Source organism: Vombatus ursinus, unplaced genomic scaffold, assembly GCF_900497805.2.
Source record: "Vombatus ursinus unplaced genomic scaffold, bare-nosed wombat genome assembly UNPS02014812.1, whole genome shotgun sequence".
Classification (NCBI taxonomy): domain Eukaryota; kingdom Metazoa; phylum Chordata; class Mammalia; order Diprotodontia; family Vombatidae; genus Vombatus; species Vombatus ursinus.
This window is the reverse complement of record NW_020954590.1, coordinates 15,051,428-15,076,862: the sequence shown is the minus strand read 5'-3', so window position 1 is coordinate 15,076,862 and position 25,435 is coordinate 15,051,428. Positions and strand designations below refer to the sequence as shown.

The window sequence follows — 25,435 nt, the reverse complement described above, 5'->3', positions numbered from 1 at the left end:
CTAAGACTGGAGCCCTATCCACTGCACCACCTAGCTGCCCCTCTGACCCTTCTTCTATATTTTGTCCATAACTTTTTAAAATCTGAGGTCATTGTAAATCTCACTAGTACTTCCACAGATTTCTTTTAACTTGCCTCACTTCTTCTTTATCAAAATTACATGATTGTATTGACAGAATATCATGTTTGAAATTCTCTCATCCATTCAGAGCCATTTTCTTTTTTAGAATCTCTGGTCAGATGATCATACTTTATCTTGTTAAGAAGGTTTGCAATGTGTGAATGTGCTATCCACAGCTCTCTTTTCTTAACTATTATAAACTCTAAGGTGACATGGCAACTTCTTCCTGTGGGAGTTTCCATTATTTCTACCTTACCAATTTGTTTTCATTGATGGACAAATTCTGTGAAAAATAGAAACTCAGAGTTATATGGGACCTCAAAGGCTATGTAGTCCAATTCATACCCAATCAAGAACTAGAACAATGGTGTCACATTCAAATAGCAACGGATGCCTGCTGACTACATATTAACTTAGAAAACCACAAATTAATTGTTTTGTTAAGTATTTCCTAATTACATTTGAATCTGGTCAAGTTTCCCAGAGTTTGACACCTCTCCTCTAGAGATTCCTCAATATATAGGCTTTCAGCATTTACCAGACAACTTCAAGTGAAAGGTGATTTGCTTCCCAAGGTATCCCATTTCTCTTTGGGATATCCCTAAGTGTTAGGATGCTTTTTCTTCCTTATATTAGACCAAAATCTCCTTCTCTACCACTTCCATCCATTTCCCTTAGTTCTTTTCTCCTTGGCCAATATAAAAAGCAAAACCACAAATAAGAACCAAATTCTCCTACATGGCAGACATCAAACGTTTGAAAATAGGTATTATGTTCCTTCCTAGTCTTCTTTTCTCCAGGCTAAACGTTTAGTCTAGTTCCTTCAAGTGATTCTTATATGGAATGGGCTCCTCTCTGCCGACCCCTTAAAATCTGTATGTCTCTCCTCTAGTCTGCCAAGATTTTCCCAGAATTTGGTGCCCAGGACTGAACATAACATTATAATGGACTCCCTTGTTCTGGGTCATTATATCGATTTTAATGCAGCATGAGATCACATCAGCATTTTTTGCATTCATTTTATACTAACCATGCCTTTACTCTCTTGTACTTATGAAAAAAATTTACACACATACACACATACACATACATATATATTTAAAACCTTAACATAGGATTTTATATTTATCTCCATTGAATTTAGTCTTAACAGATTCAGACCATCATTTTAGCCTCTTGAAAAATTTTGGAGTCCTGAATCCATCTTCAAACATGTTAGTTATCCTTTTAAGATTTTTATCATCTCAAAGTTTAATAAGTGTTCTGCCTATGTCTCCATAGATTAACAATGGTACTTAGTATGTGGAGGACTCTGCATTGTCTGTCTGGGAAATTCTACAGGGGCTAGACTTTTCCTCTGAAAAGGGAAATATGTTTTTCTTTTCTTTTTAAGTTAGTCCAGAACTAAACCAAACTAGGGATGGGCCCTCTTATTGGGTGTGGGAGAGGGAGAGTAACTTAAGTCCTTCCTGGATTCAATGTTAATCAAAATTATAATGTAGGTGTTAATAATTCTTAGATACATCCACTAAATCAATCAATCAACCCAAAGTAAAAACTAGCTATTTGTGGGATAGTTTGTCCCAGACTTTTCAGTGGGGGGTGGGGGGTGTTGAATTTTATGCTAATTGGTCTTTTTATTTCACATTAGTAAATATCTCTTTCTAAACTCTAAGTGTTTGTACTAAATAGAGAGTAAACCAGTGCCAAAAAGAGTAATATGATTGGGCAGGTATGATTTATTCCTAATGGGACTCTTTTTTCTATCCTTTTTCAAGTTGTTCAAAAAACATCCCCTTAATAAAACACTAGAATTTTATCAGGAATCAAAATCAAACTCATAAGCCTATAGTTAGCAGACTCCACTTTTTTCCATTAAAAAAAAGAGAGAGAAAATATTTGCATTCTCCAGGCCTGTATGACATTTTCAAAACCAGTAGTTTAGCTAGTAAAAGTTCTTATTGTGACTGAATGTTTCACATTGGTTTAGAAAATTGAATTCAATAAAGTACTCTTTTTCTATTACTTTATGTAAATTAATTATTTACATGGTATCTCCTCCATTAAAACGTGAGCTCTTTGAGGTCAAGAATTGGTGGGATTTTTTTTTCACATCCCTCACACTTAACCCAGTACTTCAAATATAGTAAGTTCTTAATAAATCCTTGTTGATTGATTCATCATATGACTTGGATTTCCAAACCTTCATCTCTTTCAGGTAGTTTTTTTTTAAATTTTCATTTCAAGGATAATCAACCTTGCCTAAGAAGACAGGCCAAAAATAAACCAGAATAATTCAACAAATATTTATTAAATACATACTATTTGTAGGCACTAAGCTAGGCACAAACCTAAAAACAAAACAGTCCTTGTCCTCAAGGAATTTCCATTTACCTGAACTAGTCCTACATCCTCTGTGCGGTCCATTATCATTGTTCTATTTATTCACTCCTAAACAGTGTCCTATTCCTTCTCTGATTCCCTCAAAATCTTTTTTTTAATGTTCCTTTAAAAAATTACCCTCTTTTACTTCCAATCAATCAAAAAACATTTATCAGTTGCCTACTATGTGCTGGGCAACATGCTAAATGCTAGGGATGAAACAACAAAAGAGTCCTTCCTGTCAAGTTGCTTACATTCACCATTCGACTCTGCTCATCCTAAATTTTAGTTTTCCTCTATGATTAATATCTCATCTGTGTTCTCACAGAACCATGCCATGTTTAGTATTCAGTCTTCATTACTCCCTGGTTTCCATAGCCTATACAGGTATTTTTAAAGTATAAATTGGTTGCTGGGATTTCTGAGCATCCACCATAGCAATTTCTTAGGTGGCTTTTCCCTGCCCTCTGAGACATGAGATCTCCAGTAAAGCACGAACGGATCAGATACTCTGATGTTAGCAGAACAAGACTCATAACAGATGTGTGCATAATTGAAGTCCCCAACCACTACTATATCTTGCCTCTTTGCCAGTTCTTTTTTTTTAAATTTGTTTTAGGAAAATATCCATATCTTCTATTTGCTCTAAATGTTTCTATATACTTTTTCCTTCAACCAAATCCTGTCCACTATTCTTCTCCCTGTGGATTTCTAGGAACAATTCCATGAATTTACAATATCCTGCTTTCTTTGATCTAATCCTTTTCAACAATGTTTTTTAAAAATGGCTAATCCTTTGTATGTAAATGTAAATGAGTGTGCAGGGGGGCATTTAGAAAAATCCTGATTTAGAAAATTGGATCTAGTCATACTCACAAAAAACCTGTACTCCTAAATTGTAACATAATAATTTAGTTTGTAGATTTTAGACATTTAGTCAATACTTGAAGATTAGAATTTTCAAGGGAACTTTGTAACATGATTATTCTATTTGTTGCAATATTAATAAATTACAATGACCAAATAAAACGTAGCTTTAACTGTAATTACCAAACCCTTTTAAACCAAATTATCTTTATTTTGTCAATATCTTAATTTTAGGTTTATACAATATGACACAATTTTCCATATCACATTGCTTATAATGACATTTTTTAGTCACAACAATTTTTTTTAAATTCAACATTTTATTGCTTGGGGTTTTTATTTTTGCTTTTTTATTAATCATATTACCTTATATTTTCTATTTCATTTTTATTATGAAACATAAGTAGTAGTAAAATAATTTATTTCTTGAACTTATGTTCCTTTCTGTCATTCCAAAACAAAACAACATGTTTTTTTGCCAAATTGAGGAAAATTTTCCCTAAAAAACCCTAAAATTTCTTTTATGTTTATTTTCACAAAGGGAACATCCTTTATTTCTTAATAGCTAAAAATATAATTTTATTGTTCTATTTCTTGAACATTCCCCCATGGTCAATGAATGTAAATCTGTATTTACGTTCCTTTGCAAAATGGAAACAATAAAGCTCAGAGCTTTGCTAGAAAATAGACATTAACCCTTTGTATGTACTGGGGAAATATGCTGATCATGTTTCTAAATACAACATTGTTGATGTTATGAATCCAACTAAAAATCTCAGAATCATAAAATCATAGAATCATAAGTTAATAGCTCTAGAATTAGAAAGGTCCCCAGGGACCATCCTGACCAGCCTCTTTCTTTGAAAGTTGGGGAAAAAGAAGCCCAGGTAGGTCAAGTGTTAGAGTTTGAAGGTCTCAGTCTCAAAGATTATCTTATCCAAACTGTATCTAACTAATAATCCACAGTACAATAGCCTTCATTCTAAGTCCTTCCTCAAATATTTCACCCAGGACTGAACACTGTAGTGAAACATGACATAACTGTTAGCTACTAAAACATTGCAATAAATATTTCAGTTTGAGTGGGGCATTTTTTTTTTGTCACGAACTTCTTAGGGCATATGCCTATCAATGGAATCTCAGTCAAATGATAAGAGAATTTTTGTGACTCTTGTTTTGCATAGTTACAAATTGTTTTCCAGAATATTTTTTTTTACCAATTACTAGCTCTATCAGCAATGTATTATTTTGTGTATCCTTCCACAACCCTTCCAAAGTTGGCTTTTCCCAGTTTTGTTTTGTTTTGGTTTGGTTTGGTTTGGTTTTGGTTTGACTAGGAGAAAGTAAAGTGAAATGATTTCTGCTTTTGCTTTAGACTCTATGCTTCTATTCACTCCGTCTAATATCACATTAGCCTTTTTTGTTATCACCTTGTTGAATGATTTTTAACTTGCAGGCTAATAAATCTCATGATTACAGTCACAGAAACTACTGTCTCAACATGCCAGTTGATTGCTAAATTTTATTTTTTAAATGTTCAGCTGATTAAAAAAAAATCCAAGTGTGCAATTTTATATATTTCTCCAATTAAACTAAGTAGATTTATCTCCCATTTCTAGATTATTAATATCTTTGGGGATCCTTACTCTGTCACCATTCTCTGGCTTTGTGTTAACTAAAAATCTGATAAGCTTGCCATTGTCTATTCAAATCCATTTATAAAAATATTGAACAGTCCAGAACCAAAGGCAGATCTCACTGTAGTTCATCTTCTATTCAGCAGCCAAAGTAACTTTCAGAAAGTCTGGATCTCTTGAATGTCCCATTCCTACCTCAATAAGTTCCGGTAGCTTCCTATCACCTGTAGGATCAAACATAAAGTCCTCTGTTTTCAGTGTGAAGTTCTTCTAACATTTCCTTCCTCCATTTCCAATCCTCTACTTCACTCACCTTCACATATTCCACAATTCAGTTGCACTGTGCTCTCTGCTGTTCCTTGTAAAGACCACTCTTTCACCCATCTCCATGCCTGAAAGGCAATGTCCAGTGACCTCTTTCTATTATTTTCTCTGGCTCCCTTCAATCTCAGCACAAATTTCACCTTCTACAGAAGACCTTTCCTAGAGTCCACTAAGCTTCTAGGTTACCTTCCATTTCTCATATATGTGTGTGTGTGTGTGTGTGTGTGTGTGTGTATGCATGTGTATATATATATAGATATATGTATGTATATGTGTGTATACATAGACATATATACACAATACATATTTATTACATTATATATTTACATATATTACATATTATATATGCATATGTGTATAGACAGATATTTACATATTGTCTCTATTAGCATATCAGCTTTTAAGGGCAGGTACTGTTTTTATGTGTGTATTCTTAGGGCTTAGCACAGTGTCACTATATAGAAAGCATTTAAACAAAATGCTTCTTTTTATTGTTAATTAATATTTGCATAAAAATTTATTTTGTTTAAAGTTTTTATTGAAGTCTTCTGTTTCTTATATTCTCTGAGTTATCCCTGCAATTTCCTATCCTAGAGATCCATCACATATAATAAATGGTACTTTCAAAGGTAAAAAAGAGAAAAAACAGCATAACTTATCAATATATTGAAAATGAAATATATCTTGACTGATAGTTACTAAAATATTGTGATAAATATTTCAGTATGAGTAGGGAATTTTTTTTGGTCATGATCTCTTTGGTTATATGCCTACCAATGCAATCTCAGTCAAATGATAAGAGAATTTTTGTGACTCTTGTTTTACAAAGTTACCAATTGTTTTCCAGAATTTTTTTTTACCAATTTAAAGCTCTATCAGCAATGTAATATTATGCTTATCCTTCCACAACCCCTCCAAAGTTGACTTTTCCCAGTTTTTAAACTTTGTCATCTTCGCTAACTTGCTGAGTGTGAGGTGATGCAGCAGGGTTACTTAGTATTTCTCTTATTGTTATTAATTTGGAACATTTCATGTGGTTGTAAATAGTATGTAATTCTTTTGAGAGCAGTTTGTTTCTATTTTTTAACTTCTTCAAATAGATTTCTTAAAGCCCTCTATAATTACGTTAGAGAAGCCAGCTTGTGAAATAACAAGCACTCTCACACTCATATCTGCTCCTTTGTGCCTTGAGGACAGTCAGATCCTTGTTTCTGAGTAAGAGCTCCATACTTCAACAAGATACCCTCCTTACTATGGTGGTGGTGCTCTATTTTACCTATATGGGGGATTTGACAATGTCCCAAATCCCTCTTCAGATGTCTTCTCATAGGGCATGGGAATAAACATGTGAATTAAATTCTAGGAACAAGTCTGCATATCCTTTCATTTCCTAGGACAGATATGCAAATTAAAGTCAACAATTACACTGGATTATATAAGATCTATCAAAAACAAAAATGGATATTCAGGAACATGATCAGATATGAGCTGAGATTCAGGTTGGAGACATTGAAAACAATCACTTCTATGGAAGTATCAGGCTGTAAAAAGGAGATCAACTCAAAAACTGAATGGTAGTCTAGATAATAAGACAGAAGCAGGGCTCAAAAGCAATACATACTGGGCGTCATATTATCCTGAAAATGTTATAAATGGTAGAGTGTGAGATTTTCCTAGCTCACAAACTGATTCTGACATGGTCTTGCACTCAGATTTCATGTATAATATTTTTCTACCTCAGCAGACTGAGAAATTAACTGATGGATGAATATTTCAAGATTATGTTTATGAACAGAAAGGTCAATATATTACTTCACAACTATGGCAAGAGAATGATTAGTCTATCCTTGCTGAATATCCCTAGAATTTATTTCTTCACAAATAGGACTATACCCCCATAAGACAAACTGAAAAGTAGGCAAAGGTTGCTTCCCTCTCTCGTTCATTCTTTCTAAATGTCTCTCTCAACTCCTGTTACCCCACTTAAGCTTTCCTGCTTTCACATCTGGAAATTACAACTACTTCCTTTTTCTTCCTTACCCTTCCTGCTCTACCCCACTCTTCAATCCCTTCACTCCCCATCTTTAGTCTTATCTTATTCATTTCCTTTTCACAAACTAACTGAATAAAAAAAAATCATGAATATGAAATCCCCACCCATTGGCTTGATATTTTGTTGTTTTAGGCTTCTCTTATCTCATGGAGAGGGCTGGGGTCAGTGTTCCAGGGAGTGTGAAGAAAACTGACTATACCCCTGACCAGAAGTAGAAATTTTTAATTGGTATGGAATAATTCAGTGGGAAGTGATGCTGCAAAATGAACCAGGGAAAAGATGAGAGGAGCCTGGCTCTGTGAACAAGCTCAAGGGGATGCAGGGCCTGAAGACTGACAGAACAAAATCCCACTGAATATAAGCAAAGAGGCTTCCTCATAGTCAGCCAATACATTCTTTTTGTTTGTGAAAGATGTATCCCATCTGACATAAGATTGCCATTTAAGCTCCATCTGTCAAGGCTAAAAAGTAAATGGGATTTTCTTTCACTTTGTTTTTATTATTTTGTAGTTTTGAGACCGCACCTAGGGCAAATATCTGAATATGCCAAGAAAAACAAAAGGACTTGGTAAAAGGATTTAAAAACATGTAACACTCATTTACGTTTGATTTTTGAAAATAACACAGAAAAAGGAAACTGAACAAAGTATCTCATATTTCTACTCTTTAGAGAATCCCATCCCATATACAGCTTTTATCTGTCCAAATTCTACATTACAAAAAAGAACAATTCAGTTGCTTAATTGTGAAAATTTATCCTTCCCTGATGCTTGTTAGGAAACATTCAGACTACTGTTGCACATCGTATAAAAAGGCCTAATGGACAAAACATGTATTTTGAAGCTCTGCCTTCCATATGGCTTAGCACAATTACACATTTTTCCATTACAATTATCAGTTTATTTGGTGAGCTTAAATTTAATAGGTTACTTAACATTGCCCTTTAAAAAAAAATTCAAAGACTTTTAGGAATCCATTGATCTTTTTCATGCTATCAGGGCTTTGCAGCAGACTTGAGGGAATTTAAGAACAAGAATACACAAATGAATGCTGTAAAGACATTGAGTCTTTAGAAAAAACAAAACCAAACTCTCTCATATTTCCATCTATCTATCTATCTATCTATCTATCTATCTATCTATCTATCTATCTATCTATCTATCTATACCTATAGTTATATATATACATATATAGGTATGTATCACATATATATAATATATATGAGAATATATATACACACACACATATATGCGTATGTGTCCAAAGTTTGTAAGCAGATATTTGTAGCATATGTGTGCATATTTTTTTATAGAGTTTGGTTTTGTTTTTTTCTAAGGACAAATATATAGATGTATATGTGTGAATATATGTATTTATTTATCTATCTAAAGTCATTAGGTCTGTAAGTAGATATTTGTAGTTATTTAATTTGAGATAAGGCTGTTTGACTTATACCAACCTCCCCAAATTCTACAATAATTCTTAAGCTCATCTTCATAAGGTAAAATAGCACAATGGAAAGTCTACTGGTTCCAGAGTCAGAGGGCCTAAGTTCATAACCCTTCTCCTATCACTTACTACCTCTGTGATCTTGGACAAAACACTAATCTCCCTGTGACTGCAGATTCCTCATTAATATAATGAGGGTGTTAAATTCTATCTGAGGTCCCTTCTAACTCTTAATTTATGATGCTATGATTACATGATCTTAAAATGTTTCTGATTAGGAAAAAAAGTAACACATAAGAATCAGTGTACCTAATTCTGGGAATAACCATACCTGAGCTTCCATTCAACATCCTTACTCCACATGTTTTGAGTCATGAAATATTTCTGTTTGGAGTTAGAGTCCCACCAAAGTATGACTAAATATGAAAAAAAAAATGTGAGATTAAAATTAGCAGAACACTTTTTTGATTTTCAAAAAAGACCTGTTTTAATTTGTTAGGGACATTTTTTTTTCTCCATCTGCCCTGCTTAATGTTATACTTCTGTTCCATATTTTCTTTCTATGTATTTCATTCATCATCCCCTTTCATGTCTTGATGTTTAGTGCATACAAATACTTGAGTGTCTTTCAAGAACCTTCTAATTTGGGAGAAGGGGATAAAGTGCTACCTTCTCTTCCTTGTTTGTAAGCTCTGAGTACCTTAGTTCCTAACTTTCTACACCTACAGGAAGCATCATTCTTGAAGGTTTCTCCATAGAATTGGGCCTTACTTTAGATACCCTTGGGTTTGGATTTTCTCTTCTCCTATTATGGGTGTGTTGGGGCTCAGGACATTGTGTGTTAACTCTTCTCTTTGTTTGTCAATCTGTCCATAAACATTTATTTGCCAGGCACTCTACTAAGCCCTGGGAATACAAATAGAAGCAAAAAGAAAGTCCCTGTCTTTCTGAAATGGGACCTCAAAAAGATAGAGAAAGTCCAGAGTACAGCCTAAAGAGGAAGATGGGCCTCACGGGAAAACCAGCTGCCTTGTGGCATCTTCTCTATCCTCCTTAGCCCCTGCACTCCATCCTTCACACAAGTGGAGTTCTGGAGACAGATTATCAGAACAAGAAAGAGCTAAACCCAGAGTGGGGAAAAAAACTGTTTGGATGCCCTGCTTCCACCACTTCTTAGCTATGGAAACTCTGGCAAATCACTTCACCTCCTGTACCTCAGTTTCTTCATCTATAAAATGGTGATGATAATCTTTTCACTCTCCACCTTATTGGACTGTCATGAAAAAGCCTTTTTTAAAAAAAGCAAAGCATTGTTTAAATGTGAGCTATAATGATCTGACATGATCATAGAGAAAACTAAGTTCCCTCCAACTTTGGTTTGGCCCCACCATGGGTTGAATGGCAGTCATAGCAGTTGTATCTTCTGCCTTTAGTGTAGATCATAGCATCACAGATATGAAACTTAAAGGGATTTTAGTTCTATAGTCCCTTATAATTCCTGTAGTCCCTTATAGTCACCATAATCCCTAGTACAAACTCCTTATAGTCCCCAGAGTCCCTTATAGTTCCTATAGTCCCTAGTTCAACCTCGTGATCTCATAGATGAGGAACTACTGATGCCCCAGGAAGTTTAAGATACTTGTCCATTATCAAACACTTAGCACAGTGCCTGACACATAGTCGATGCTTAATAAATGCTTGATACCTTCTTTCTTTCCTTGGCCGGGTTCACATAGCTAGTAAGTATCTAAGGCGGATTTGAAGAACCCTAGTATTCCTGGCTCTAAGACTCTATTCACTATTTCATGATGTTCTTTCTAAGTGTCACAACTCAGTTAAGCAGGAGGTGAGCTACAACTCCAGAGCACTCTTGTCTTATGACTCGGTGAGAGAAGAGCATCCAAAAGGCTTAGTTAGATCTATGAAACCAATCATCTGGCCCAGTCCATACCTGAATAAGAATTCCTTTCCACTGGAGTCTACCATCTCCTCAAACTATCCTCCTGCATGTTTCCTCATACTAACTGTTAGAAAAGACTGACTGTCCTTATGGCTTCTATTTCCTCTCTGTCTCATGGCACAGGCACAGGGTAGTGGAAATAGCAGACTGCATGATGAATTAGGAGTCATGGATTTTATTCCTGGCACTTTCTGACCACCTGTGTCACTATGGGAGGGTCCTTTAACTTGTCAGGACCTCAGTTTCCTCATCTATAAAATGAGAGTGATGAATTATATTATCTAGAAGGTCCCTATCAGCTATAAAATGTTGTTACATTTCATTTCTTGTGAAAAGGTCCTTGTAAAACCCGTTGTCTACCTGCCACCACCCTTCCCGTGAGGAAATGGGTAACCGGGAAAAAATAAATAAGAGACCAGAGTAAAAAGAGTGAAACTTTTGTTCAGGGAATAGGTCTTTAAATTACCCAGCTCCTACAGAATAGGGAAGAAAGTTTGAAGGTACTTTTTTTTTTAGTTTAAACATCCCCAATAAAAAATAAATCAAATTTTAGCTATAGTTTTTGGTAGAGTATCTCACAAGCAACTAGAACACAAAGAAGTCATTGTTATCTGTGCACTCAATGGCAGATAACCCAGCAGTATTCTGCCCTGGGAGACATTTTTACCACCAACTTGATTTTTTGGCAAAGACCTGATTCATCGTAAGCAAGCTAAAACTGTGTTGTATATTTTTTAAAAGGAAAGATGCTGGAAAACCCTCCTCCTCTATTATGCAACTGTCTCTGAGGAGTTACTGTTTCCCAGCTTCTTTCCTTCCACTAAAAATCTGTGTTTCTAATTATTTGCCTCCAGATGTGCTAGCTTGCTCATTTCCAAGTTGAAAATCTCTTTGTGGTCCTTTCCTAAGTTTCCAAGCTTTCTAGATCTGTTTCTATCAGTTCTGTCTTCACTGTGGTTTAGAACATTTCCCAGGGAATTCTAATCAGTTTAAATGATTAAGATATTTATCCTATCCCTGGATCATCTTGGAGCACAATCTCACATTGCAGAGAAGTTGCAAAATCCTGGGAGCTAAAGGGTCATGGAATTTAGATGGCTTTTTAAAATCACTGCTCTTTTATTTTTCATGCTCCATAGTCAGCTTCTGGTACACTAGCTCTTCCAGACACATATGGAACCCCAATACATGTAGTTACAAAATAGAATCATACATTTAGAACTAGAAGGGAGGTCAAAGGTCAGCAAAGCAAATGCCTTCATTTTATATATGATGAAACAGACTCAAAAAGATGGAGTGATTTGAGAAAAGTCACACAAGCAGTACATTTCAGTAGAGATAGAATTGTAATTCAGATCTTCTGACTCCAAATACAACACTCTTTCCACTAAATCATTCTGTAGTTCCTCCAGTATCCTGTTTGGGAAAGATTGTTTACTTTATTTAAATTTATTTAATCAAACTTAAGTTTTCTTCAACTTCCCTTTATAAGATATTGTTATTGTTCAATCATGTGTGACTCTTCATGACTGACCCTATTGGGGTTTTCTTGGCAAAGATACTGGAGTGGTTTGTCATTTCCTTCTCTAGTTCATTTTAAGGAAATTATGCAAAAAGGATTAAGTGACTTGCCCAGAGGTACACAGCTAGTGTCAGAGTCCAGACTTGAACTCAGGTCTTCCTGACTCTAGGTCCAGAATTCTATCTACTGAGCCACCTACCTGCCTTTACAAATTAGCTATAATGACTAGAGCTCTTAAGAAATGTGGACCATATTTTCCCTCCTAATGTTAACATTTAAAGACTAGCAAGCTTAATCTTTCCCAAAAGCGGTATGACGGAGTAGAAAGAAGACTTTGGAGTCATAAGACCTAGGTCAACATACTGGTCCTCATATTGAATTTTGTATACCTTGGATAAGTCATATGATCTCTCTGTGTTTTAGCTTTCTTATCTACATCAAGGAGTTGGAAAGAAAACTCCTCGTAGAACTTAAAGCACGATTGAAATGTGAGTTGTACTTATAAACAACAGCCAAACTTCTCTTACCTAGAACTCAATTCAACAAACCTTTATCAACTGCCTGCTATTGCATGAAACATGGTGATAAGTGTTGTGGATACAAAGACAGAAAAGTAAGGCTGAAAATACTCCCTGCCCTTATAATCCACTGGAAATATGTGTGTGTGTGTGTGTGTGTGTGTGTGTGTGTGTGTGTGGAGGGGTACTATCTCTCTCTTTATCTGTACAGTACTATCTATCTCATCTCTCTATTGATCTCTATTTATCTGAGGTGTACTATCTATCGATTAATCTATTTCACTTTACATTTCAAAAATCATCAATGGCTTCCTAATGTCTCTTAAATTATATTATATTGTATCATATATCATTATATAATTATATATAATACATATCATATAACATTATATGATACATAATCATATATGATACATATATATCATATGATATTTTATATAATGTATATCATATATTATATGCTATTTATATTACTAATATAATACAATAATATAATATACAAATACAATAATGTAACATGATATATTGTATACATATTTTATATACCTACATATAGGTATATATTACATATGTGCAAATAACATGATATATTAGTGGACAATATTATGTTATTAATGTCATTGGTGAATATTGTTTGATATTATATTATACTATTAATACAATATAATGTGATATTAGACAATATAATATTATGCCATATTATTTTGCATTACAATATATGTGACATGGTAAGACGTGGCATGGCATGATATATAATATGACATGATATGATGTTATGTGATATGTTATGATAAATTCATCTTGGAAATTGAGTCTCTCCATAATGAAAGGAATCTAGGTGGCACATTGGATAAAAGTGGGACTTAGAGTGAGGAAGATGAGTTCCAATCTGGCCTTAGACATTTACTAATTGTATAACTAATTGCATTTTAAGTGATTAATTTAATCACTTAACTCCCCTGTGCCTCAGTTTGTTTCCTTATCTGTAAAACAAGGGTCATAATAACACCTACCTCACCTAGTTGTGGTGAAGATCAAATGAGTTATAACATGTAAAGTGCCTTGCAAACTTTACAGTTAATAACAATAAACCCACATGCCTCTCCACTTTTATTTCATAGTTGTTCTCACACACATTTTCCATTTCCACCAAACTGTCCTGCTGGCTGTCCCCCATCCTTGAGATTCCATTTCTTCCCCCGAGCATTTGCCTAGGAATGACAGTTGACATAAAGAATGCAGTCCCCCTTTCACCACCGAAGTGCAAGCTCCCTAGCTTCCTTCAATGCACAGCCCAGATACAATACCTCCTGCACGAGTAGTTTGTGCCTTTTTTTTTTAATCTCTCCAGGTGTGAGCACTCTTGCCCTGTTTAATTTCCTTTGCGTACCATTAGCATTTACTTTTATGTGTACATGATCTAACCTCCTAGTAAAATGCAAGCTTTTTTCAAGTTGACTGTCTTTTTTTTTTTTTACATTCCCATCATTTGCACTAAATAATATAGGCATCAAATACATGTTTGTTAAATTGAAATCAATTGAAAATATTTATCTATTTTATAAAAATTAAATCTAATAGGAGCTCCTGGAGGAAAAAAAGTGTATGGGAGTAGAAGATCTGGTGGAGCAGGAGTCAGAAGCCTTAGGTTTTATGCTCAGCTCTGTACCTCAATAACTGTGTGGCCTTGGATTAGTCACCTAACCTCTCCAAGCCTCCATTTTTCATTTGTAGAGATCTATAAAATGAGAGGATAAGATTATCAGATCTCTAGTGATCCTTCTAGCTCTAAAATCCTTTGAAAATCACTTTCTAGTTGAGTTAAATTGAGAGCTCTAATTAGTTGGATTATAGTTCTTCATGTTTATTTTTCCTGCATAATAGTCACAAAGGATATTTTTACCATGCATGATAAATGTGGAAAAAAATGTGAAAAAAAAACATTTCTTTCACCGAGTTTTACTATATAATAGTGCAAAGAGAGAGAGAGAGAGAGAGAGAGAGAGAGAGAGAGAGAGAGAGAGAGAAAGAGATGAAAGCCTCTCTGAAAAGATCCAGACAATCCCTAGGAATGTCTTTATATCCGGGTGGTGTTGCCTCAAAAGAAGTCAAAGAATGCTGTAAACAATGTCCAAATACAATTTATAAAAATCTGTGTCGAAGAACAGGTGTTACTGTTGTAGAGATGAATTCTCTACCTCTTCAGTCCACACTCGTAAATTTTGAAATCATAGGTCTCTAAATCTCATGTACAGGGTCCATGCAGATTTATGTGTCCTTTATTACTTTCCTCTGGGAAAAAGAAAAGGCAGATCATCTGTCCACATCTTGCCAGCTGCTCTAAAACCATAGACACCAAGACGTAGCAATGGTCTGGATGCCAGGCCCCTCGGTGGCTTTCCATTGTACAGATGTTCCAGCACCTGGCTGTTGATGGCCACTGTTTTACAGCAGTTTTTGCTCTAAGTTGAGGGTTTGGCCATAATTCCAGCATTCCATCTCCAGATGGCTGTTATTACCCCATAATTATTTTTAAATCTGATTTTTCTTTCAAATAATTTACCATTCTCAAATGTCACCTCCCTGTACAATACTGCTGAGATCAAACCTTCTTGGTTCTGGGTCTATAGTTAAGTTAGTACAAGAGTGACCTACTTTATAGTGATTGATAGATCCTTGAGCAAGCTTATACATTATGTATGTATGTGTGCATGAGTGCATAGACATATTCAATCAATATTAAAATTATATTAAACCTATAAATAATTTCCTAGATGAATGATGGTAATTATTTTATGTTTTAATTACAAATTATTACCTTGCCTCTTTTGAAAGAAGGAAAGAAAGAAAAAGAAAGGAAGGAAGAAAGGAAAAAAGGAAGGAAGGAAGGAAGGAGGGAAGAAAGAAAGAAAGAAAGAAAGAAAGAAAGAAAGAAAGAAAGAAAGATAAAAATGGAAAAATTAAGGGAAAGGAATGGATAGGAGGGGAGGGAAGAAGAGGGGAGAGGGAGGGAGGAAAGAAGACATTTGGGAAATATTGGGAAATTTTTTTTTTTATTGTTTTACGATGGAATCAGGTATAGCCTTTATGGAGAAGAGTACATAAAGAAAAAAGTTGAGAAAGATATCCTGTACTGAACTACAGAGCAGAGATAAAGATCTGGGAAATTTCCCTTTCCATCACACACACATACACACACACACACACACACACTGTCTTTATATGTTCTCTAATCAAGTTAGTTCATTGTTTTGGGGGCCTTAAGTGTATGCATATGTGTAGCATATATGTATGTATAGGGGTAGATGGGTCTTCATTTGTGATTTCATTAATGCAGAGAATTCCTACCATGGAAAGTCCCTCAACCAATGCAACTTTACTCATATTCTTCGAATGCCTGGGGCACTGAAAGATTAAGTGACTTGCCTCTGGTCGTATAATTAGTATGCTACAGAGGCAAGATTCCAATCCTATTCTTCCTGACTAGAGGCCAACTCTCTATCTACTATACCATGTTCCCTTTTGACATCATCATATCCTTTTACATTATGCAACTGAGATTTGAGCTTTAAGGACTTGGGAAAGAGTTAATTCTGAATTTCCAATTAGATGTGATTAATTTCATTGTCTTTAGAAAAAATAATCAGACTATCATGTATAATTTTCATTTTTCAACAGGATGCTGTTAATGGTAACTTTAATTTCAATGCTTTATTTTAAAGGCCATTTTTATACAGTTTTATAAACTAGGACTGCTGAATCCATCTGTGTAACAATTCATTTTCTATTGCATAACACCCAAAACAGGGCTCCTGTTTAGTATAATGATAATTTTTTAAAAATCCTGTAAGAACTGCTTCTTAATGATGATGTTAGAATAGGTGAAAAATCAGGAGATTTGGGTTCTTTTCCTGGTGGCAGTATTTCCATCTCAGTCAGTAGTTTGGTATCGCCATCAGACCAGTATAGTTCACTGTAATTATCCTTTTGATATTTGGGGACTGTGGTATTTTAAGATCCTTTCATAATCATAATGTGTCTTCACCACTGTATTAAAATATTTTATAGATTACAGATTCACTTTTCATGTGACTACATTATAGGCTATTCAGGGGTGTTAGTGGGGGAGGTGGAAAAACGCCATTTTTGAGGTTGGTGCCAATTTCCAGAAAGTTAATTCATGGGTATGGCTGAACCTGACAGCACAATTAAAACTTCGTTGAACTGAGATTTATAGGGTCCAACTACTATTTGTCTTTACACATTCTCTAATCAAGTTTGTTCATTGTTTTGGGGAGCTTGTGCAGGTATGTGTGTGCATATGTGCCTTTGTGTGTATGTACACATGTATCATTTGTCTGCATGTGTGCGTATTTACACAGTAGGTCTATACGGCCATCAGAAATACATTTCCTCAGGCAATGTGCCCTTTGCCAACAAATCAGAATCTCTACTCACATTCACCTTGCTCTGCTTCAATTCCTTCACTCTCAGTGTCACTTGGTAAAATCCACGGCTGATGAACAAGCTGCAGATGCTTTAAAGAATCGTCCTGCCAGAGAGTAAATTCATATTAGATACAATTGTACAGGAGAACCAGTTGTGATGTGGGTGAATACTTTAGGTTCCATGTGCCAAGCACTCTATGCTTTAATTACTTTCACATCACAGATTTTCCTTTTACTCTGGGCTCATTTTGCTTTTTGAGTTTAATAAGATTTAGAGCCTTACTACAGAGATTAAAATATTCTGTATATGTTATTTCCTGAATTAATATTTTATGACCTTCTTGGCACTCATTTGAGAAGTATAATCATGCTAATTCCACAAATGAAATTTTCTTTATTGTCATTTGGATTCTTAACTTTTACAATGAGGAAATATTTGAGTCTTAAGGGACCTAAAATATCATAATGTCAACTTCTTTAACTTCTCTGCTTTTGAAGAAATTCTCTTTTAACTGAGTTCCATGTTTCTGTTTTTGAAGCAGCCAGAATGATTTTTTTTTCCAGTTCACCAAATACTTGTTGAGTCCCTACTATGTGTCAATAGTATGCTGGGGTGGGGAACCTGTGGCCTCTAGGCCACATGTGGCTCTCTAGATCTTCAAGTGCAGCTCTTGAACTGAATCCAAACTTCACAGAACAAAGGAAGTTTAGATTCAGTCAAAGGGTCTCACTTGAGGACCTACAGGGACACTGGTGACCTCAAGGCTGCAGGTTCCCCACCCTTGGTCTAGAGGAATAGAGGAATATAAATTCAAAGAAAAAAATAAACTATTTTCAAGGGATAGGAAAGATATCAGCTTTGCTGGAGAAAAGGCTTCATATTGGGGGCTAGTAGGTGCTTGTAAATGTGTTTAGTGGAGTCAGATTATACAGAGCCACAATGCCAAGTAGCTCAGGAAATACTGGAAAAAGGTGTGATTCTTCATATTCTGGAGGTCTGTATTTTGTGTGAAATCAAATATGAGCTCTTGGGCATCTTGAAACTCAAAATGTCTATGATTATGTTATTTCAGGGCATGAGAATCTAGAAAAAAAGAAAGAGTGGCTAGGGAAAGATGAGAGATGGTTTCAGCTGTGCATATCTTTTAGTCACATCCAGTACCCTACGGATTACTCTCTTAATTAATTCCCCACATGACTGTGCTTCTAACTGTCCAAACTTTGCTACTATGACTCAGCTACCTTCTCACTCTGGACCATCCCTCTGCTCCTCTGGCTTCCTTCTCCCATGACTGAGTTCCTCTTGGGGGGGCCTCCATTTGGAGGATGTTCCTTTCCTGGCTGTGCTGCTAACTCTCTGGACTTCGCCACCATGCCCACATGCAGGTACACTTTCACTTGCACACACACTTTTCTGCTATCCTTTTATATGTTGTCATCCCCCATCAGAATGTCAGCTCCTTGTGGACAGGAGCTGTCTTTTCCTTCCTATATATTTGTATCCCCAGCACTTTGTATACTGCCTGGCACATAGTAAGCATTTAACAAAAGCATGTTGTCTAGCCGCCTTGATGAATATCTTGGTGCTGAAATGATGATGAGATTTGTCATGTGTCAGTGCTTGTGTGTGTGTTTTCAGCATGTGGAATGCAATATCTTCCAGGTAATTTCTATTTTCTTCACTAGCACTCTTCGTTATAAAGAAAGTTTTAAGAAGATGTCAAAAGATAGAAATCCTAGAAATAGAAATGAAGGATGAAGAAAAACAAGATGCTCATTGGTGGTTTCCCCAAAATTTGTTTGTTTTTAAAGCTTCTGTGCATTACAGTGAATTGGGAATCCAGATGACAACAGAGAACAAGTAATATAGACTTCTACTGGACTTGGTACGATTGTATGTCTAAGATGTCTGCCAACTGGGCACCAAAAATATTTCTGCTGATGGAAATCAACTAATCAGCATCTTGGGCAAGAAACTAAGAGTATGTAGAAGAACTTTCATATATACACTGTATATGTGTGTATATGGATTTTTATTCTCTTCTTCAATACTATGCAGTGAAAAATACACATGCCTTCTCATTAATTAGACACCTCCCTACCTCTTACCCCTAGAGGCCTTTAAAAAACCCCACTTCTGCTCCAAAACTCCTTCCTACTCAATGGCAATACCCTCACCTTCCACAGTGACAAGGCCCAAAGAGGGAGGAGACAAGATGAGAGGAAAAGATGGTAAAGGAACCCTCCCCACCCCCAAACCATTTGGGTGAGTATAGGAGGGCTGTCCCCATAAACAGGCTAGAGAGAGAATTGAAGGGCCAGGAGACACTGGGGTGTCAGAAGATAAGAGGCCCATCCAATCTGATGAGATGGAGGGGGGAGGCTTTCCTCACCATAGGGTGAAGTAGACAGAGACCACCAAAGTCCTGAAGGATCAATGAGCATGGAAAATAGAGTCAGTGGGAAGTGGGTTTGAAATAAAGGTTAAAGGAAATGAATAAGCAAGCAATTAAAACCATCTCAATGAACAAATTACACCCCTTCTTTTTTTTTTTTAGAAAATTTGAGATATTTTTAATATTAGGATATGCTTCTAGGGTGTCTCTAAGAATTTTCAAGCAATGGAGACACTTTTTCTTTGTGTAAACATAATTTCATATTTCCCCTTGCAAAATGCAGAGACTCATGGAAACTAAAATTAGTCAAGACAGAGAAAAGCAGTTTATCCGGTTAGGTTTAGGCCCACTGGCTCTTTCTCTAGATATTCTTTAGTCAGGGAGTGAAGAACAACTGAAAATCACAGACTCTCAGCTTTTTCATCCTATACTCCCTCTGCCTGGGCCTCCATCTCTGGTCAGTACTCCATCTCAACCCTAGGCCCCTAGGATTGTGATTGGTCATACATTCACCACAACAATCTCAACTCAGACTCGTCCCTCTGCTTCTTCCTAACAATATTCATACCAAGCATCCTCAGCCAGACCACTGAATCCCATGACATTCCAGCTTACTCTGAATCCCTGGCCATCTGTTGGGTGAGCCTGACTCAGATCCACCACAATGTTATCCCCCCATATTTTCTACTTCTTGCTTTAATTATGCTACTGAAAACACCCCATCCTTGACACCCCATGCCCATATGTATTGCCTTCCTCAATTAGAATGTAAGCTCTTTGAGGGCAGGAGACTAACTCTAACCCTATCTAGCTTTTTGTACCTGTATCTCCATTGTCTGGCACATAGTAAGTGCTTAAGTTCTTTTGCATTTATTCGTTCGAGGGATCTCATAGGCAATTTGATCCAGTCCAAATCTAAATATAATTCTCGTCCTCTATGATATCCAATAGCAATAAATACTGATAGCTTCCCCCAATAAATTGAGTTCCTGCTGGATACCTAAGAACAAATACCATAACCTCCTAGTCCAGGAAGTTATAATCTGGACACTTGACCTAATGTTTATTTTCATGTTTTTGGTGTTGTTTTCATCTGGAGTTATTTTTTTAATTTGCAACTTAGTCCAATTTGTTGAAATGTGTCAGATGTTCCTTCCATCATGAGCTACTTTCACACTAATGTGTATCATCATGGCAAAGGAATAAAAGGGTGAAGGAGAACCTTGGACTTGGAATTCTAACAGTAAAATTTCTTGTAACTAAAAATAAGATCGCTTTCGCTCAGGATGTCTTTCAAGAACAGAACATTTAGCTCTTTTTTTTTCCTTTTTGCACTTTCTCTTTGCAGAAATCAAATTACTTCAACCTCCTTCTTGGGAACAGATAGGTTAGAAGTGATCATGAAAACAAAAGTTTTAAATAAAAGACAAATCATTGTAAGCTATTTAGCCTTTGAACCTGAATCCTAAGGCCTGCTTGTACCAGAAAAGACATAACATATAAATCTGTTGTTTTATTTCTCTCCTTATCCTAAGTAAGGATATTAGGCAATAGTACAGATTTCCTTCCAGCTGTAATGGCTTTGCTCCTGAAGAGATAAGCAACATTCAGCTTTTCTCTGTTTATAGTGAGTTACATGAAGTACAAAAGGAAATATTAAATATCTAAAATCTGTAGGTTGGAAAGAATTTTTCTGAGCATTGTATTATTGGTTTTATAGACATAATAAAACTATTTTTGTCAGTAATTTTTTTCATGTTTTGCTTCAATTTGCCCTTGAACAGAGCAAGTAATATAACACACCTGCTTGTGTTTGCCATGCCAACAGGCGGGCCTACATGTGTGCAGGAACTCAGATCAGCAGACAACTTGTAATTCTTTTTGATAGGGGTTGTAGAGCTAAAATCATGAACGTTTTTAAAAAACTTAACAGCTGACATGTTAATCTTTGCCAACTTACTAAAAAAATTGTTCTGGGACACTCTTAAGCTGTGAAAGATTATAAATATAAACTTTCAAAGACCAATGAACACTTTTGGCTGATATTCCTATGAATTTCTTTTAAAGAGGGATACTACTAATAGGAAAAAAAAATAACAATATTAAGAAAGAACTGATGCCCAGACAGTGTTTTAAGGTTTTCAAAGCACTTTACATATAGACTTTTGGGACACTGTATATTATTTCAATTAAGCCTCACAAAAACCCATAGACAAGGACTATACATATTATTAACCCCATTTTAAAGATAAGGAAACTGAGGCTCAGTGAGGGTAAGCATCTTGCCTATGATCACACACCTAAGAAGTGTCAGAGGTGGGATTTGAACCCAGGCCTTATTGACTGCAGATCTAGCACTCAATTTACTATACTTCATTAGACCTTTTCTTTAAATCACTATGTATTGCGATTAATAAACTATCTAGAGTATAGACATGCTAAGAAACAGAGACAGAAAGTGATTTATATTCCTGAGTCAATTCACCATTTTACTCATTAACAATATAACTGTTTAAAAAAAAAGTCAGTTTTTCTTAATCCACCTAGAAAGTTAATTCACAGTCTTTAAATACAATCAAGAAGGTAGTGCGCTATGTGGGGCCAAGGATGTCCTTCTATGGCATTTTCCTAACACTTTTGCACTCGTACAGTTTGTTTAAATCTGGTAAAACTAATTGCTGTAGCTATCTACATCTGTTTTGATTCTAAGTATGCCAATGATCTTGAAAGCTACCAGGGATGATTTAATTGCTAAATCTGATAACTTTATCTCAGTCCTCATTCTCTTTACTTTTTCCCACTCCTTCCTTCTAGATACCCCCTCTTTCTTTTGTACTCCAGGACACTGCTCTCTCTTGGTTCTCCTCCCATTTAGCTGACATTATCACCCCCACTTCAAAACCATCTCCCGCCCTTTATTGGGATGTTTGCCTGAACTTCCTTCCTGGGTCATCTAACTCTTCATGTGATCCCCTGGAAATCCCACCAGCCACCAAGTGTTCAATGATCATCTCTATGAAGATTATTCCCAAATCTCTGTATCCATTCAAAATATCTCTCCTGAACACCAGTTTAGCATCATGGTGACCCATCACTAACTTCCTGTTGTACAGAGACAGACACAGATCCATCTGGATGTCCTGCTAATATATCAAACTCTACATGTCCCAAACAGAACCTGTTCCTCCTTCAAAATCCCCTATTTCTGTCAAGGTTCCTATCATCATTCCTATCTGCCACATTCATAACAGCGGTCATCCTTAACTTTTCTTTCTCCCTATATTCAATTACTTGGCAAGCCTCATGGATTCTTTCTCCACAATATTTCTCTCATCCATACCTTTCTCTCCACTTAAACATATGTGGTTGCTACCTTTATGCAGGCCCTCATCACTTCCCTCCTGGAATTTTCTAAAAGTCTCTTAATTGATTTCCTAGCATCCAGTCTCTATCCTTTCCAACTTATATACCACACAGCTGCCACAATAATCTATCTTCTTAAGGCACAGTTTATTTGGGTCATTCCCCTGTTGCAGCAAGACAGGATTTTTGATTAAGACTTTATGGAAAAACAGGATGAATAAAGTGATTCTTGCTTTCAGCTATTATGTTAACCATTGCCTGAATGTGGATGGCTGAATTGTTAACAACTGCTCAGTCAAGAAATGATTGCTTGAATCAGGGCTTAAAACATCTGTATTTGTATTATCTGCCTATGCGACTCGTCAGTTACATACCACAGGTACTCTAAATAAAAGGGACTGCCCTCTTCAGCCTCTTTGAAAGATTGATCCAAATTTAAGCAATGATGCAGGAGATTCTCCTATAGATAGATTTAGTGGGTTTTTATCAAAGCTTCTGTGCTAGAAATATGATCTTATCATCATTTAATGAAGGATTCTTTTACTACCACATTATAGTTCTCACTTCCCTGAATTTGAATTCCCAGAATTCAAAGTTAGACCTGCCATGGGAAAAAACTTGCTCAAATATCTTCAGTAGTTTCTCATTTCCTAGAGGATAATAGACAAACTCCTTTACCTTATATTTAGCACCCTTCACAATTTATCTCCCACTTACTTTTTTCAGCCTTTGTTTATATTACAACTCCAATTTTTATGAATCTTACATTCCAGCCAAACTGGAATGAACTTGTCCCAAACCTGCCATTTCCTCAAACTCACAATTCTCTATCCTACTTTTGTACATTTATGTATGCCATTTCTCATGTACCTGAGGGGTACAGTCTCCTCACCTTAACCACTCAGAATATGGTCTTCTTTTAAAGCTCCTTTCAGGTGTTATCTCTGTGAAGCCTTCTCTGATCCCCAGAGTGGTTAGTTATCTCTCCTATCTTGATTTATCTTATACTATACATGTGAGAGAGTTGTTTTTTCCCCCCCACAAACCTGATTATAGAAAAGGGGCAGATAAGGAGGTGTTAAACTAATAGCAAAAATGCAACCAGTACCAGTAGTACACCTTTATGAGGTACAAATGAATTCTCTATGAAATGCAAATTAATCCCTTCAGTGAGTCAGAAAGTAAGGTCATAGGATAAAGAATGACATCACATGATTCTGGGTGACCATTAAAACTAAACTCAATGAATCCAGGAGATAAACTCTAAGAAGAAGAGTAGAAAATACATGAAGCTACAGAAAGGTAAACTGTAAGAAATCATATGGAATTGGGACAGCAAAACAAGTAAAGGCAAACTCCATAAAGAACTGGGCCCATTGGGCGTTAAGTACATCTAGACAGAAACTATGTCACTGAAATACCTTTGGACAAGAGACCCCCCCGATCCTCTCTGTCCACTTGATCTTCTTCATAGCACCTGAAACTTTTCCATTTGGACTTCGGGAAATTCTATTTACCTTTCTTTGTTTTAAATTTTTACTTTTTCTTTATAAACACTATTAACCATCAACATTTTCTTGTCCTTATTAAGAACACAGTTGGGAGGAAGTAACTGAAGGGCAGTATTCCCCAGAGAAAAGATAGAGATAAATCTAAAAGTTGAGGTGGTTTGTAAAACACTGTCTCTGAATGGGGGCTCAGAGCTAACAAAAAAAAGAAAGAAAATGGAAGTGTTTATATTGGAAAACCCATCTAGGCAATGAATCAATAGTAGTCAATGGTGGGGGGCAGTTAAGAATGGTTAAAAAAACCTGATCAATACCCCCACCTCATCACTGCTACACTTACTTGTATACATGGTACGTTTCCCAACATCTAGTAAAATATAAGTCCCTTAAGGGCAAAAACTTTCGTTTTTTTCTTTCTATATCCAATGCAAATAGTATATCCATTATGCATAGCATAATGTCTTGCACATTATATTCATTTATATTTATTGAGGGTTTTTTAATCTTAACATTTCAAAATGGATACCAGATTAATGGGACAAAGATGGCAAGTCACCATTCATATTTAATACAACATAAACAAATTACAGAAGCACAAATTTAGAACTTGAAGGACCTTTGGAGATCATCTACTCTAATAACTCTAAAAATGAGAAAACTAATCCCATAGCTAGTAAATAGCTTGAATTCAAACCGAGTTCCTCTAATTTCAGATCTGTCTCCTTTCACGCTGCCTTTTCCTAGGATAGACAAGGTAGAGAAATAAATATTGGCACTAAAATAAATCTAAGACATTCTGACTCAAATTACCTGGACTCCCATTTTTTGATGAAATAGTTCTTAATAGATTAAAAATTTTTAGAAGTAAACTAGTATACTAAACTCCAT

At 35.7% G+C, this 25,435-nt stretch overlaps 1 protein-coding gene across 2 annotated transcripts in view; it reads right to left on the bottom strand.

Annotated features, from left to right (window-relative positions):
* LOC114054099 (uncharacterized protein C8orf34 homolog) overlaps positions 1-25,435 on the bottom strand; it is a 393,219-nt gene that overhangs the window by 7,583 nt on the left and 360,201 nt on the right. Inside the window, exons 14-15 of one of the 2 annotated variants that reach the window (XM_027877214.1) lie at positions 17,291-17,384; positions 9,164-9,248 (exon numbers count right to left, since the gene is read on the bottom strand). In XM_027877214.1, the coding sequence (XP_027733015.1) occupies positions 9,164-9,248; positions 17,291-17,384 (179 nt within the window). The remainder of the gene's footprint in view (positions 1-9,163; positions 9,249-17,290; positions 17,385-25,435) is intronic. The other variant, XM_027877215.1, reaches the window with a different exon arrangement.